At 36.4% G+C, this 15,430-nt stretch overlaps 1 protein-coding gene across 1 annotated transcript; it reads right to left on the reverse strand.

Annotated features, from left to right (window-relative positions):
• Positions 1-12,914: 12,914 nt before the first annotated feature.
• On the reverse strand, positions 12,915-14,870 carry ADS1 (MATE efflux family protein). The gene has a single exon (XM_016333262.3). The coding sequence runs from the start codon at positions 14,571-14,573 to the stop codon at positions 13,056-13,058; it is 1,518 nt and encodes a 505-aa protein (XP_016188748.1). The 5' UTR covers positions 14,574-14,870; the 3' UTR covers positions 12,915-13,055.
• Positions 14,871-15,430: the final 560 nt, after the last annotated feature.

Raw genomic sequence — 15,430 nt, forward strand, 5'->3', positions numbered from 1 at the left:
GGTGCAATTGTATCTACAGTTCACATGTGTGTTAAGTTTTCTCTGCAGGACGATCAAGTTGTAACGATTCATGGAGACCATAAAGAATCCCGCCAATGTTACAACATCAGCATGAAATTCCCAAATCGTTCAAAGCAACAAGTCAACAATGTCGACCTCGGCACCAGCAACTCGGCACTAGCCGACTTAGATCCAAGAGCCGACTTTCTTGAAAGACCTACACCATCAGATGACTTACAAAAAGTTTATTTCAACAATGATCCTAATAAATTCACTTATGTAGGTACATCAATCAGTGCAACGGAGCTAAAGGACATCGCTGCCTTTCTACAAGAGCAAGCCGACCTATTTGCATGGACGCCTTCGGACATGCCCGGCATAGACCCACAAATCATCATCCACAAACTAGCTATAAATCCGACCGTCCGACCAGTACAGCAGAAGAAGAGAAAACTCGGCGATGAAAAGAAAAAAAGGCATCCTTAGAAGAAACTCAAAAGCTAATCAATGCGGAATTCATCAAAGAAATCAGATTTACTACCTGGCTTGCGAACGTGGTAATGGTAAGGAAACAAAACGATAAGTGGCGCATGTGCGTCGACTTTACTGACCTAAATAAGGCATGCCCAAAGGATTCTTATCCTTTACCATCCATAGACTCTTTGGTGGATAACACATCAGGTTATGCTACCTTAAGTTTTATGGATGCGTATTCGGGCTATAATCAAATCCTCATGCACCCATCCGATCAAAGTAAAACGGCATTTATCACTGATTTTGGTAACTACTGTTATAAAGTTATACCTTTTGAATTAAAGAATGCAGGAGCAACTTACCAACGTCTTATGGACAAGGTCTTCGCCAAACAAATCAGTAGGAACATCGAGGTGTATGTCGATGATATGGTCGCCAAAACAGAGACTGGCAAAAACCACATCGATGATATAGCAGAAATCTTCGGCGAAATATGCCGCTACAACATGCGCCTAAACCCAGAGAAATGCGCATTCTCTGTTCAAGGTGGTAAGTTCTTAGGTTTTTTACTCACAAGCAGGGGCATTGAAGCAAATCCTGACAAATGCCGAGCTGTTGTCGATATAGTAAGCCCAAAAACAGTAAAAGAAGTACAGCGCTTCACAGGAAGACTTGCTGCACTATCAAAATTTGTACCATGCTTAGCTTCAAAGTCTTTTCCTTTTTTCCAAACAATAAAAAAGAAAAACAAATTTCAATGGAACGACGACTGTGAGAAAGCTTTTTCCAAACTAAAAACAACTCTCTCACAACCGCCGATTTTGCAAAAACCCCTCTAAGGGGAGGATTTATTCTTATATTTATCAGTTACTGATTGGGCGATAAGTTCTGCTCTTGTTACAGAAAGAAACAAAGTTTAGCATCCAATATACTTTGTCAGCAAAACTATTTAGCACGCCGAGCTCAACTACTTGACAATAGAAAAGCTCGCCTTAGCCCTAATATTTTCGGTGAGAAGACTCCGACCTTATTTCCAGAGCCACGTAATCTATGTCCGAACAGATCACCCATTAAGACAGGTGCTACACAAACCAGAAATTGCAGGCAGGCTTATTAAATGGGCAATTGAATTATCAGAATTCGACATCAGATATCAATCAAGAGGACCAATTAAGTCCCAGTTCTTGGCCGATTTCATCGCAGAGCTTACGATACCTACAGAAGAGAACCATACAAAGCAATGGACTTTATATGTAGACGACTCATCCAACAATGAGGTTTGTGGAGCTGGCATCCGTCTGGAAGCAGACGATGGCTTTGTCCTAGAACATTCCATACACCTATCTTTCAAAGCCAATAACAATCAATCTGAATATGAAGCCCTAGTCGCAGGACTCCGACTTTGTTTGGATCTCCAAATATCTGCCATAAAGGTACACTGTGACTCCCTATTGATTGTACAACAGGTAAATGACATTTTCCAGGTACGAGACCCTCTTCTTTTTAAATATCTACTGTTAGTAAAGGATTTAAGTTCAAACTTTTCAAAAATTGAAATACAACACATACCACGAGAACAAAATCATAGGGCAGACATTTTATCCAAACTAGGCAGCACACAATCCCACTCATCTACACTACATCAATTCACTATAACATCCCCAAGAGTAAGCCTAACAGATGTGTTAAGTGTTACACAGGAACAGGATTGGAGAAACGACTTCATAGAATATTTACAAGCAGGTCATATACCAGATTATATAGACAACAAAAAGAAGTTTCGCCGACAAGCGTCTTTTTTCACGTTACTCAATGGAACATTATACAGGTGAGGATACACTCGCCCGCTGTTAAAGTGCCTTAACAAAGCTGAAGCCGACATAGCATTGGCCGAGGCGCATGAAGGAATTTGTGGAACACATACAGGAGCTCGGAGCTTAACATCAAAAATCCTCCGCGCTGGTTTCTTTTGGCCGACGTTGAAACATGATAGCCAAAACAAGGTACAGACTTGCGACAATTGTCAAAAATATGCACCAATCATACACATGCCTGCCGAGCATATTCATCATTCTGATGTTACTTGGCCTTTCAACCAATGGGACCTGGATATCCTCGGTCCATTCCCAACAACACCGGGCCAGGTAAAATTTCTCATTGTTGCAATTGATTATTTCTCAAAATGGGTTGAAGCCCAACCTTTAGCTAGGATTACATCCCAACAAATGATTTCTTTCATTTGGAAAAATCTTATTTGCCGTTTCGGCATCCCACACCATATAATCACTGACAATGGTCACTAGTTCGTCGATCAGAAATTTCAAATTTTTTTGCAGAACTTTAAAATCAAACAGCCTTTTGCTTCGGTTGAGCATCCTCAGACAAACGGATTAGCCGAAGCAGCAAATAAAGTCATCTTACATGCACTCAAGAAGAAGTTAGACGACGCTAAAGGACTCTGGGCCGAATTAATACCTGAAGTCCTTTGGGGATATAATACAACACCTCAATCAGCAACAAAAGAGACACCATTTAGACTTGTCTATGGCTCTGAAGCGATGATACCACTAGAAATCTCGCAAAGCTCTATCAGAACTAATCTCAGTAGTCACGATGAAGCTCAGAGAGCCGAGTTAGATATCATCGAGGAAATAAGGGATATAGCAACACTACGATAACGTGCAGCGCAACAGGCAATAGCTCGGTGACACAATAAATCGGTAAGAAGTCGATCATTTCAAAAAGATGACTTAGTACTTCGTAAGACAGAGAATGCTCGGAAACCACCCTCCCACGGAAAGCTCGCAGCAAACTGGGACAGCCCATACCGAGTAACACAAGTCCTCGGTAACGGAGCATATAAGCTAGAATCCCTAAATGGTTCAATCCTACCTAATACTTGGAATGTTTCCTCCCTTAAAAAATTTTATAGTTAAAAGTCGGGGTCAGGGTTGTACTCTTTTTCCTACTACCAAGATTTTTTCCCAAAAGGGTTTTGCTTGGAGAGGTTTTAACGAGGCTAGCCTACCTGCACCTTTGTATTCAAAGGTCTAACATTTTACTGTATATGACAAATGAGTTTTTTCTTATTCTCCTTAACTAACGAATTATACTATCAGTCATCTTCATTATTAAGCGATGCCATTCTATCTATTGTTCATAAAGTTCCAACAACGAAAATACTCGTCTAATCACAATCTGCCTATACTCGGCAATCATATTGTACAAACGGAAATATTCCGATCAACTGAGCAATGCTCTTTCCAAAATAAAAAGCAACTCCAAAATATGCCACATAATCAAAGGCAAACAATCTTAAAATCCAAACAACACAATCCAAGTTCAAAAGCATCACATACTACTATCTATTACATCTACAGCAGCACAGTATTCAAACAAGCATATAAAGTTTTATAAAACAAAACATAATCATAAACAGAACACATTAAACATTATCAGCCTCATCTTCGGTGTCACCATCATCCTCGGCCATCGTGCCATCACAAACAATCTTCCCAGGATCCATCTCGGATAAATCCACTTCTGGTGCCAGAAACTTTGCTTGTAAGAGAGCCCTTTCAAATCCTTCAACGAACGAATCCAAAATCTCATCACCTTTCTTTTTCTCCATTTCCTTTAGCTGAGCGGTTACTTCAATCAACCGAGTTTGCACGCTTGCCAAGTCAGCCTCCTTCTTCTTCAAATCCTCAACATCGTTAGCGTAATTGTCTTTGGTCTCTTTCAACTGCTTTTCAACATCAGCCAATTTAATCTCCAGCTCAACAACCATACCTTTACTCTTACTTAACTCTTCTTTTATCAGTGAGTTTTTCTCCTTTTCAACTGTCACCTCCTTATGTTTCAACTCCTGGCTACGACCCAAACTTGCTAGCCTCAGGCCAACAACCTACAACACACCATCACAAAAAGTTAAAAATCACTGCCCCAATAAAATCATAATATAAACAAGGCCAGATAATTACCTGCATATACTACCCGATGGCCGTTTCCCTAACCTCATTAGCCAGAGACACATCGGCCGAGGATTGGCAATACTCATCTGCCACAACCATATAAGGATAATCCCTCCCCCATACTGATAAACCATCACTCTGATCAGATATCTCATGAAGCTTTCCATGATTAATCATAAAAGCCCGAATTTCTTCCAAAGGAACCCCCTGCTCTTTCACACCAGAATCTTCTTATAAGTCCACCACGTCCGACTTCCTCTTCTTCAAAACCACTTTTGTCCGAACACGAGGGGGCTGCGTAACTTCTCCAGCCACAGCCCCTTTTTCTCGGTTAGATGATGACACTTCCTTCTCAAGATTTTTATTTTTAAATCGGCACCTCAGGGATGCAGCTGAAACTCCAGGATATTTACTACCTGCAAAAACACACCATATGTTACACATCCATAGAAGAATAATATATACATCACATAAAACCCCAAACTCACCCAAATACTCCAACACAGCATCCTTATTTTCTTCCCACTTGAGTAACTCATACATAGATATCAGCTCTGTACGATCAATATTTTCAACCAAGAACTCAATCAAACAAATATTCGTCAGAGATATGACCTTGGAACCGAGTATATTTTGAGTTTCCGAGCACTACCACAATGGAAACCTCTCGCCCAAATTCTCATCAGTATAAAAAGGGAAGTCCTTTTCCTAACTCCTAACCTTAAGGAACATCTCCTTAAAATCCTTAAAAGATGATTTATACAGCTTGAATATACCAAACCCAAGGGTGCTATTCAAATTTATCCAGCCTCCCTTCCACACCCCCTTTGCTTGGAATAAAGAAAAAAACAGATCCACTGATGGCTTCTCTTCAAGAAATTCTATCAGAATCTCAAAGGAATGGAGGAACGCCCACCCGTTCAGATGAAGCTGAGAAGCAGCATAGTTTAAATGTTTCAAAACTTGGCATTCAAACTCTGTAAAAGGCAGCCTTACTCTCAACTCTTCTAAGACACAACTATGCATATAAAAAAATTTGAACCCCTGCCCACGATGGTGAACCCTATCATCAACACTACATGGCAATAACTCAACCTGAACTTGGCAACCAGCCCTTACAACCTTCGCTGCACTCACTTCCTTCACAGCAGCTTTATCACAGAATAAAGAAACTCGCGATCTCACATCCTCACTGACCCAGTCGTAGGACCAGTCTATCTTATCCTTCTTCTCCTTCTCAAACCCCATCAGAACACAAAACAGAAAAACGAAAGGAAGAAGACGCAGAGAAAAATAAAAATGAGAGAAATGGCATGCATACCTCTTTTACTCATTCTGATTTTCCAAGTAGCAGAAACCAAGGGTCAGTCATAAACAACTTGGTAGCCACACCAGTAACTTAACCACACACACAAGTAACTGTTACTCTATCAAATCAAACGGTAAAGTTGCTTTGGAAACATAACAAGCTTTAAATGCTCCAATGAAACTTTCTCTCTCCCCACTAAAAGCGGACACGACCTCCCACATTCAACAATAAAATTTTCTTTTTAATGAAGTACGTTGAACTGGGAGCTCACCGTGGTTACCTATTTAAACCGAGTTATAACTCATCAAGAAGCTCAACCTGCTTCATTAAAAAACTCTCCTCAGGCTAAGCTTGGGGGCTGTGATATGGTCATCATCAATACGAGCTATAACTCTATGACCATCATCAATACGAGCTATAACTCAGCATCACTCGTTATAGCTCGGCTTTTATGAGCTATAACTTGGTTCCGTTTATTTTCTTATCATAACCGATACCCAAACGGCACAACGATCATATACGTTCAATCCCCTCCGAGCCAACGTAAATGCTCGAATCGTAACTGACGAGAAGCTCACCATACAAAAGCAAGGTAAAGTATCTTCTTCAGTAGATTTAGAATACACAATATACTGACTTAAGTTTCGGAGTGCCTTTGCAGGTACACTTCCCCCCCTCCCCCCTTTTTCAGACGATCATATTCTCACATCGCATCAGAAGGAGAAGCTCGGACTCAAAGGTTTGGACGATCAGCCTCCGAGGATATAGTTCAGCAGTCATCCGTCATTAGAAGTCGACCTATTCTACAGGCAAGAACAATATCTAATCAAACTCCTGAGTTAAATGTATTCACGACTTGCCTCATGTATTGTAAGTATTTTAGCATAATTGAAAGATGTTGCAACTATAATTTGTTTCGTAGATCTCTATGATATAGTTGTGTCATTAAATGTAAACAAGCATCCAGTTTAGAATTTACCTTTATAGGGATCAGATAAATAATTTATATCTACATAGCCAACTAATTGTGACTTGGATCCACAAGGATAAAATAATCCCATATCAGTCGTTCTACGAAGATATTGAAACATATTTTTTATTTCATTACAATGTCTTCTAGTTAAAGAGGAAATGTATCTCGCTAATAAATTTACAGCAAATGCTATCTTGGGGCGTATATTATTAGCAAGATACATTAATGCCCCTGTGATACTAAGATATGATAACTCAAGACCAAGTGTTTTTTCATTTTCTTCTTTTAGTCGGAATGGATCCTTCTTCACATCTAGTGATCTAATGATCATTGGATTCTTACTGAATGTGATTCGTTCATATAAAATCTTTTTAAATATTTTTTGTGTAAGTCTTTTGATGAATAAATACCCCTTTTGTTACATACTCAATTTGAAGGTCAAGACAAAACCTTTTTTTTAAAATCTATCATCTCAAGCTCTTTTTTTCAGAGCATTTATGATTATTAGGATCTCGTTAGGAGAATCAATAATATTTAAATCATCAACATACACAGCAATTATAATGAATCCATATACATATTTTCTTATATAAATACATGGACAAATATCATCATTTTTTAATTCTTTTTTCATCAAAAACTCTATAAGATAGTTGTACTACATCTATCCAAGTTGTTCTAAACTATATAAAGATCTTTGTAATCTAACTGAATATATCATCCTAAAAAATTCTCTTTAATTAGATGATTGATATCTTTAGTCTTTTAGGAACTCTCATATAAATATCATAATCTAATGACCCATATAGATAGACTGTGATCACATCTATTAGATACATATTTAACTTATGATATGCAGATAAGCTAATAAAATATCTTAAGGTGATTGAGAGATTCGTTCTCATAAGTAAGGGTCTAGCAATCAATTGGAGGTGTTTAATAAGTAATTCTGCTAGTTCATTTTATTTATGAACAAGCTATTGGATGTTCAGCACTAATACCAGTAGTCATATAATAAGCATCATAGGATTTGGAAGTAAATTCACCAACATTATCAAAGTGAATTGTTTTGATTGAATTTTCTGAAAATCGTGCCTTTAATTTTATAATTTGCACAAGTAGTTTTGCAAACGCCAAGTTGTGAGATGATAATAAGCACACATGAGACCATCTTAAATATGCATCTATTAGGACCATAAAGTATCTAAAAGATCTAATAAAGGATGAATTGGGAAACCTATATCACCTTGAATCCACTCAAGAAATTCAGGAGATTCAAATCTAATATTTGCTGCTGATAGTCTTATAATCAGTTTTTCCTGAAAATATGAAGCACAACATAACTCGGTGAATTGAAGAATCTTATGGTTGTTCAATAAATGTCTTTGTGAGTTTTCAATAATCTTTCGCATCATTGTTATTATAGAATGATCTAATTGATCATGCCAAATGATGAATTCATTTAGGCTAATAAATTTCTGGTTTACTATAACATGTAATTCAATTGCACTAATATAAATATAAAATATATAAGAAAAAAGTATAAACAATTTTTCTAATATAACTTTTTTTATTTCAATCACAACTTATAATATATAAAGACTCTTTATTATTCTCATTTATTATCTCAATATGATATCTATTCTTACGGATATCTTTATAACGCAACAAATTTTTTTGAGACTTTATAGATAATAACGCATTATTTATAATGCGATTTAATTTGTTCCTCTAGAAAATAAAATAACAACTCTTCCAAAGCCATTAATCATTTTACTTATATTAATAATAGTAGCAACACTTGCCTTTTTATGTATAAGATTGGTAAAATAAATTTTACTTTTAAGAATAATATATGTACTTGCACTATCACTGACAAATGTCTTTTCTTTGTATCTTCATCATTTTTTTCACAAAAAAGAATAAACATGTAAAAATACAATTCAATATATAATTTATCTTTAAAATTAATTTTCTTATGAAATTCATAATTCAATTATTTTGTTAATGCATATGTAATGTGCTAAATCATATTCTTACTTGCATAGCTATTTTATTTATTGTACACATATTATAATGGTACAAATTTATTTATTAATTATTTGAAACTTACATAGAAGAAAAAATTTAAAAATAAATACATTTAAATATAAATAAGTAAAATTATACCTACATTGATATATCAAAAATCAAACAAAAACGTGAAAAAAAAATATTTAACATTTTTATTATTGATCATCATATGATCAATATTTTTTTTTTTTTTGCATTTCTAAAAAAATTAGGCACATCTTGATGAGTTGCAATAGGAGTAACTTTTGAGATAAAATTAGTTTTTATCTTTTTCTCATTCTCTTTTAAAGATATTTGGTAAAGTTTAACAAAGTGCTTTGGTGAACCATAAGTAATGCGATCAATGACCTTTACCACCACAATGATGACATTTGCTCTCTATATTTTTATTGTGTCCATTTTTTTTATTATCTTACTTTTTGTAGGATTTACCACCACAATGATGACATTTGCTCTCTATATTTTTATTGTGTCCATTTTTTTTATTATCTTACTTTTTGTAGGATCTTTTATTATTGAAGAATATTTTTTTTTTCTTTTGTCATATTTGTTACTGAAATAGTGACCTTTATCATTTTTTGGATTACAATGTCTCACATTCACCTCAGAGAACGGAGCAGAGCTAGAAGGGCGAGATTCATGATTTTTCGTGAGCAATTTGTTATTCTGTTCTGCCACAAGAAGATATATGCAATTAATTCAGAATATTTTATAAATTTTTTCTCTCGATATTACTGCTGTAGGAACATATTCGAGTCATAAAAGGTAGAAAATATTTTCTCTAACATATATTTATTAGTAATATTTTTCACACAATTTTAATTTTAAGGTTATTTTGAACATTGTGAAATTATATTCAGCGATAGATTTAAAATTCTGTAATCACAAATATAACCACTCATATTGGGCATTTAAAAGAATCATGGTGATAATATATTTTTTTAGGCTCTTCCATAGTTTTAGTAAGATATTCAATTTTTCAATCATTTGTCAATGTCAAAATATATTAGGATCAATTAGCATTTATTAGAATTATTTAATATATCTAAATATTTATTATAGAATATTACGTCTTTATTATTTCGATTCTCTTAATACCTATAAATACTCTTTTATATTGTATCATTCTATATAACTTAAATATACACAAATCTTTTCTCTACTGCTCTCTCTTACCCTTTCTAACAGTCAAGATAATAACGAACGAAAATCATTGCAATAGCGCGATTCTTTAGCGTTGTATTATTGTTTGCCTTAATGGCATTACCAAGACCCATTGAATAAAGTAGATTTTAGTATCTACAATCCATGATGAATATTTTTTTCAGAATATAAAATGGTATAACTTTCAAACAAAAAAGATTTGACATGATTAAATTTTTTTATCTTACAAACCTTCGTGTTGATAACGTATTGTAAAAATATGATATAAGTAGATAAATAAGAGTAGAGATTTATATATAAAAATATAAAAGAATTATACCTTGATGATATCTTTACAATATAACACTTATTAATAATTTGTGAAAATAAATTTTCTATTACACAAATATTATACAAGAGCTAGAATAATGTAAATTTGATACGTGTTAAAAATTTTTCTTTAAAACCTATTTATAGATAAATATTTTGAATTAAATAATATATAATAAAATATTATTTATCTAACCTACTTACTAATTAGTAAAAATACATAAAAAAAACTCATTACTTATTAATTGATAATATTTCATCATCCACTATGTATAAAAATTTCCAATATTCTATTATATATGATAAGGCTCCATCTTCCATAATATGACAACCACAATAATGACCATTTTATAACAAACCCAACATTTTTAAACAGAAATGGATTAGATCTCTCACCCAAGAGATACTCATTGTGATCCCTAATTGTCGAGGTCAAAGAATGGAGCGCGCCGATGGAATTATAAATGCGAATGCTATGTTTGTGAATTGGATTAGTTTATATTTTTCTATGTATATATTATGGGTATTTGTGGTTCAAGTATTACATACATTGTTATAAAGATTCTATTCCCATGGGAATTAAAGATATCTAAAGATAAAGTAAAAATTGAAATGATGGTATTTTGATTCTTTAAAATCAAATTTACTTAAAAATAATTTTTCAAACTTTGAACCAAAGATGAGAATATAATATTCCCATCTTAAAATTTTTTCAGGAATTATTTATAATTCCTTCCACCACACACGCACACCTATGGGTAATAGAAGCAGGAATGAATCTATGAATAGAACAAATTGCTACCAGTTACCATATAATGAGTTTGACAGGAAGAATTGAGGAAAAGAAAGAAGGCATGGATCCGAAGATGAGAGGGGTAAACTAATAAGTAGGTACGGATTGGTACCGAGAGGTCCACTAAGGTTCTCACATCACATGGGAGGTGCAGAAATAAATGGGAGATTCTAGTTACAGAAAGCGATGTGTGATGGGCATGGATGGGTTGTACGGTGTATGCATGTGGGGAAAAAAAGAATAACGAACGGGGTCAGTCCGCACTCCACAGTAGTCATAGTGGCCACTCACTCGTGCGCTCATCGCTCTGTGTCTGCCGTTTCCCTTGTTCCCTTCTTTTCTCAGCTCTGACCAAACCTCCTTTTTCACCTTATACTCTCTGTTTCCTTCCTCCCCTTCATTATCTTTTCTTTCCCAAATTCCCCAACCATTTTAATTTCCTCCATCCACCAACAATATATAATATTATTTTATTATATACTTTCTAAAGATCATGTAAGTGGAATTCGGCAGGATGCAATTCTTGTTCAAAAAGGAAAATGCAGATTAGTCACAGTAGCATGCAGCGATGTCATGTATATGTATGCCTTTATTAATTTCTCTCTTAGTTAACATGTTTATTTGAGGGTTTGACTTTGACCCGTTAATATAACCAAGAACCATGTGTCGCCTCTAATTATCTTGACCATAAGAGAGGACCACGCATACAGCATAGTCTATGCTCTCTCTTATTTTTGTCCCTCAAGGACATGTCAAAGCATCTATCACCCTCACAATGCAATAAGTACTACTTTAACATGTTCAACATTTTTATCCTTATATTCTATTCGTGATACAATGGACTTAATTTATAATGTGATACCCTCCTGCCCTATCAAAATAGTTTGAGCCTAACTTTGATTATTTGGCTACATTCTATGATTCTATTCAATTTCAAATTTTGGTCTATCTTTTGTTGGGAAATTGAATCAAATCATTTGTTTCCATTCTTTTAGTTCCATTTCATATTCTCCATTTATATTTTGAGTTGTATACCACACGTTTTGTTTAGAAATAATCTTTTCCTTTCAAAGCTAAGTCACAAAAAGAAAAGTTTTATACGTCTAATTATTCATTTATGCATTACTATCGCTCGAGTTTTTTTCTATTCATTTTTTTATCTTCTGTTTTATTGTTAATGGACAAAATTTTAGTTAAATTAAAAGAATAATATTCAATCTCTTTTCAGTATTTTATGGAAAAAATAATTTATCAGTGTACCACCAATAAGATTTCCATAAGGATTAAAAATTATATTTTTTTTCACGTACTAGCCAATCTTAAATAAATTGCACACACTTTCATCGTCATCATTGTTTGAGTTTTCTTGCTAGGTTTTCTATCTCTTTAGTTTTTGTAGTTACTTGATCTTTCAATCTTTGAGCAGAAATATAAATTTTTCGTTTTTATAGACTAATAACAATATGAAGAATGGAATTTGTACTTCAAGAATTCTGACACTCAAATTAGAGATGTCACTCAAGAAATATTAGGGTTTGGGCTTAATAACAATGTAAACCTGAATCATTGATTGTGGTCTAGAAAGGTTAAAATAGACTTTGAAAATGTTAAAAGGATGGTAAACAACTTACTTCTCCAAGTTGCAGCATCCACATCACTAGCTTGTTTTGGCGAAGACATTTCTGTGCTGCTATTTATGTATTTTTCCCTTATCTCGGAATTTATGTCGAAAACGACATAATCATCTGTTAATTATTCACTCTTGCTATAGGTTATATTGTATGTCCAGGTCCCATATGATATGCTCTTGGTTCAGAAGAAAAAGGAGTGAGAGAGAGAGAAAGATGAAAGAAATAGTAATTAATAATAACTTGTAAATTCACTCTGTCTCCCTATCGGAAAAATTACAAAACAAAATCAGATATTACAGCGTCACCATCAAGCAGCATCATTCATTAAGGCTGATTTCATTTCGTGAAAAGATGATCAACACGGCGATGGAGTTACGGTGGCCACGCCAGTCAATGAAACTTTCCGGCCATCGTCATCAACGCCGGAATCATCCCCCTCCACGTCATCTGCCAACGTCAGCAGCTGGGCCCGCTGGGCTTCGTATTCCCATTCAGTAGTCCCAATCACATACAGCATCAGCCCCGCGCAACAGACCTGAGCCGACAGCAGGCCCAGCCAAAGCCCGCGAAACCCAACATCCAGCCAGAACCCAAGCCCAACCGCCACAGGCATCCCCACCAAATAAAATGCGCTCAAGTTGACGTTAGCCGCCATGCTGGGCCGTGCCGTCCCCCTCACCACCCCGCATCCCACCGTCTGCGGGCAGTTCCCAATCTCGCACAGCCCGAGAATTGGCAGCGCCGCCGACGTCAGCCGCAGGATATCCTCGTCAGTGGTAAACATCCTCCCCCATATGTGCCTCATCGCGGTGGCAAAAACCATGGCCGAGAAGCCCATCATGGCAGAGAGGAAAACGGAAACCACGGCAGAGAGCTTAGCTCTGAATGGGCGGTTGGCGCCGAGCTCGTTTCCCACCCGAGTGGAGACAGCGAACCCTAAGGAGGAAGGGAACACGTAGATGAAGGAAGTGGTTTGGATGAGCACACCCATGGAAGCGACGGTTGCGGTGGGGTCCATGAGGAGCCCGCAGAGGACGATCATTATCTCGTACCACCACCACTCGAGGCAAACGGAGAGGCAGCTAGGAGCGGCGAGACGGAGGAGGGGCTTCCAGCCGGCGAGGCAGTCGCGGGTGGGCGGGGACCACGTGGGGCGGTGGAGGCCGGAGAGCCAGACGCGTCCGACGAGGGAGAGGAGGATGGAGAGGTTGGAGGCGGCGGAGGCAGCAGCAACACCCGCGACGCCGAAGCGGAGGCGCGTGACGAGGATATAGTTGAAGGGGAGGTGGAGGAGGGTGCCAGCGAGGGAGGCTTGGGTGAGAGGGTGGGTGATGCCCTGCGCGCGAAGGTAAATGCGGATTGGGTGGAGGAATGAGTTTGTTACGAGGTCAGGGAGGGAGAAGAGGAGGTAGGTGCGTGCCAGGGTGGCGATGTCAGGGTGCTGGTGGAGGGAGCGGAGGATGGCGGAGATATTGAGCCAGAGGAGGGAGATTGGTAAGGAGGAGAGGAGGAGGAAGATGATGCAGCGGTGGAGTGTGAGGGAGAGTAGCTTTGGGCGGTTGGCCCCGAAGGCCTGGGAACAGAGTGGCTCCATGCCGAGGGCGAGGCCGGAGAGGACGGAGTAGCCGGTGATGTTGGCGAGAGCGATGGCGAGGGAGCCTGCTGCGAGCTGGAGGTCTCCGAGGTGGCCGAGGAAGAGCATGGAGACGATGGAGCGGGAGTAGAAAATGAGGGCTGTGAGTGCGATGGGGAAGGCCAAGAGAAGGAGGGATTTGAGTTCTTCCATGATTTCTGAGAAGCATGATGATGAGGTGTTTTCTTTGTCCTCAATGAAGCTGTAGTGGTAATCGTGCTCTGTTTTAGTACTCTCCATTCTGTGCTGCACCTAGCTATGAAGATCCAATGCAACTTGTGTTAATGTGGCATGGTACGGTGTATTCTGCAGAGATACTCTCGTAAAGAGCACTCTGTTTTTTGTATTTTCAATTGCAAATCAGAGCCACAGTGGGTGTGACTCTCAGTGGCAATGCAACCCAAGCAGAGACCTGCCCATGTATAAATAGACCACAATTTCTTAGTTGCCCCTCACAACAACATCTTCTGTGTCTCTCTTCTGGGTCCACCACCACTATTTCTCTTTATTGTGTTTCTTTCCTCATGCTAATACTATTCCCCATTCCCTCCCCCATCTACATTAATATCTTCTCCGCCATCCTTCACAATACAAAATTACCTCCTCTCTATTATCAGATGTTTAAATAGTATATATTCTTTTTTTATTTATAAAATTTACATCTTCTATTTTATAAGATTAACATAAATACATTTTAATTTATTTAACCTAAATATTTTTCAATAATAATTATATTAATGATAATTATTTACTTGATTTAATAATAATAATAATAATAATAATAATATAAAACATATATGTATTATTGTTGTAATACAATTTATTTATTTTAAATATTTTTATCACTAATCATCAAATATATAAAAATTTAAATTAAATATAAAATATGTATGTTAACATATTATAAAGTATTTATTTAACATTTTTTATATATTTTGTTATTAATAATAATTATATTATTATTATTTAAATCAACCAAATAATTATTACAAATCTTTATATATAACTATAATGATTATTGAAGGATACTTTAGTTAAATAGAATAAAATGTATGTTATTTTAATCTTGTAGGAGAGAAAAGTATACATTTTATAAT

This window comes from Arachis ipaensis, chromosome B3 (genome assembly GCF_059453495.1).
Source record: "Arachis ipaensis isolate K30076 ecotype BB chromosome B3, ASM5945349v1, whole genome shotgun sequence".
NCBI classification, from domain to species: domain Eukaryota; kingdom Viridiplantae; phylum Streptophyta; class Magnoliopsida; order Fabales; family Fabaceae; genus Arachis; species Arachis ipaensis.

Coding starts and splice junctions, on each gene's coding strand:
- ADS1 (XM_016333262.3), bottom strand. CDS start 14,573: ATGGAGAGTACTAAAACAGAGCACGATTACCACTACAGCTTCATTGAG.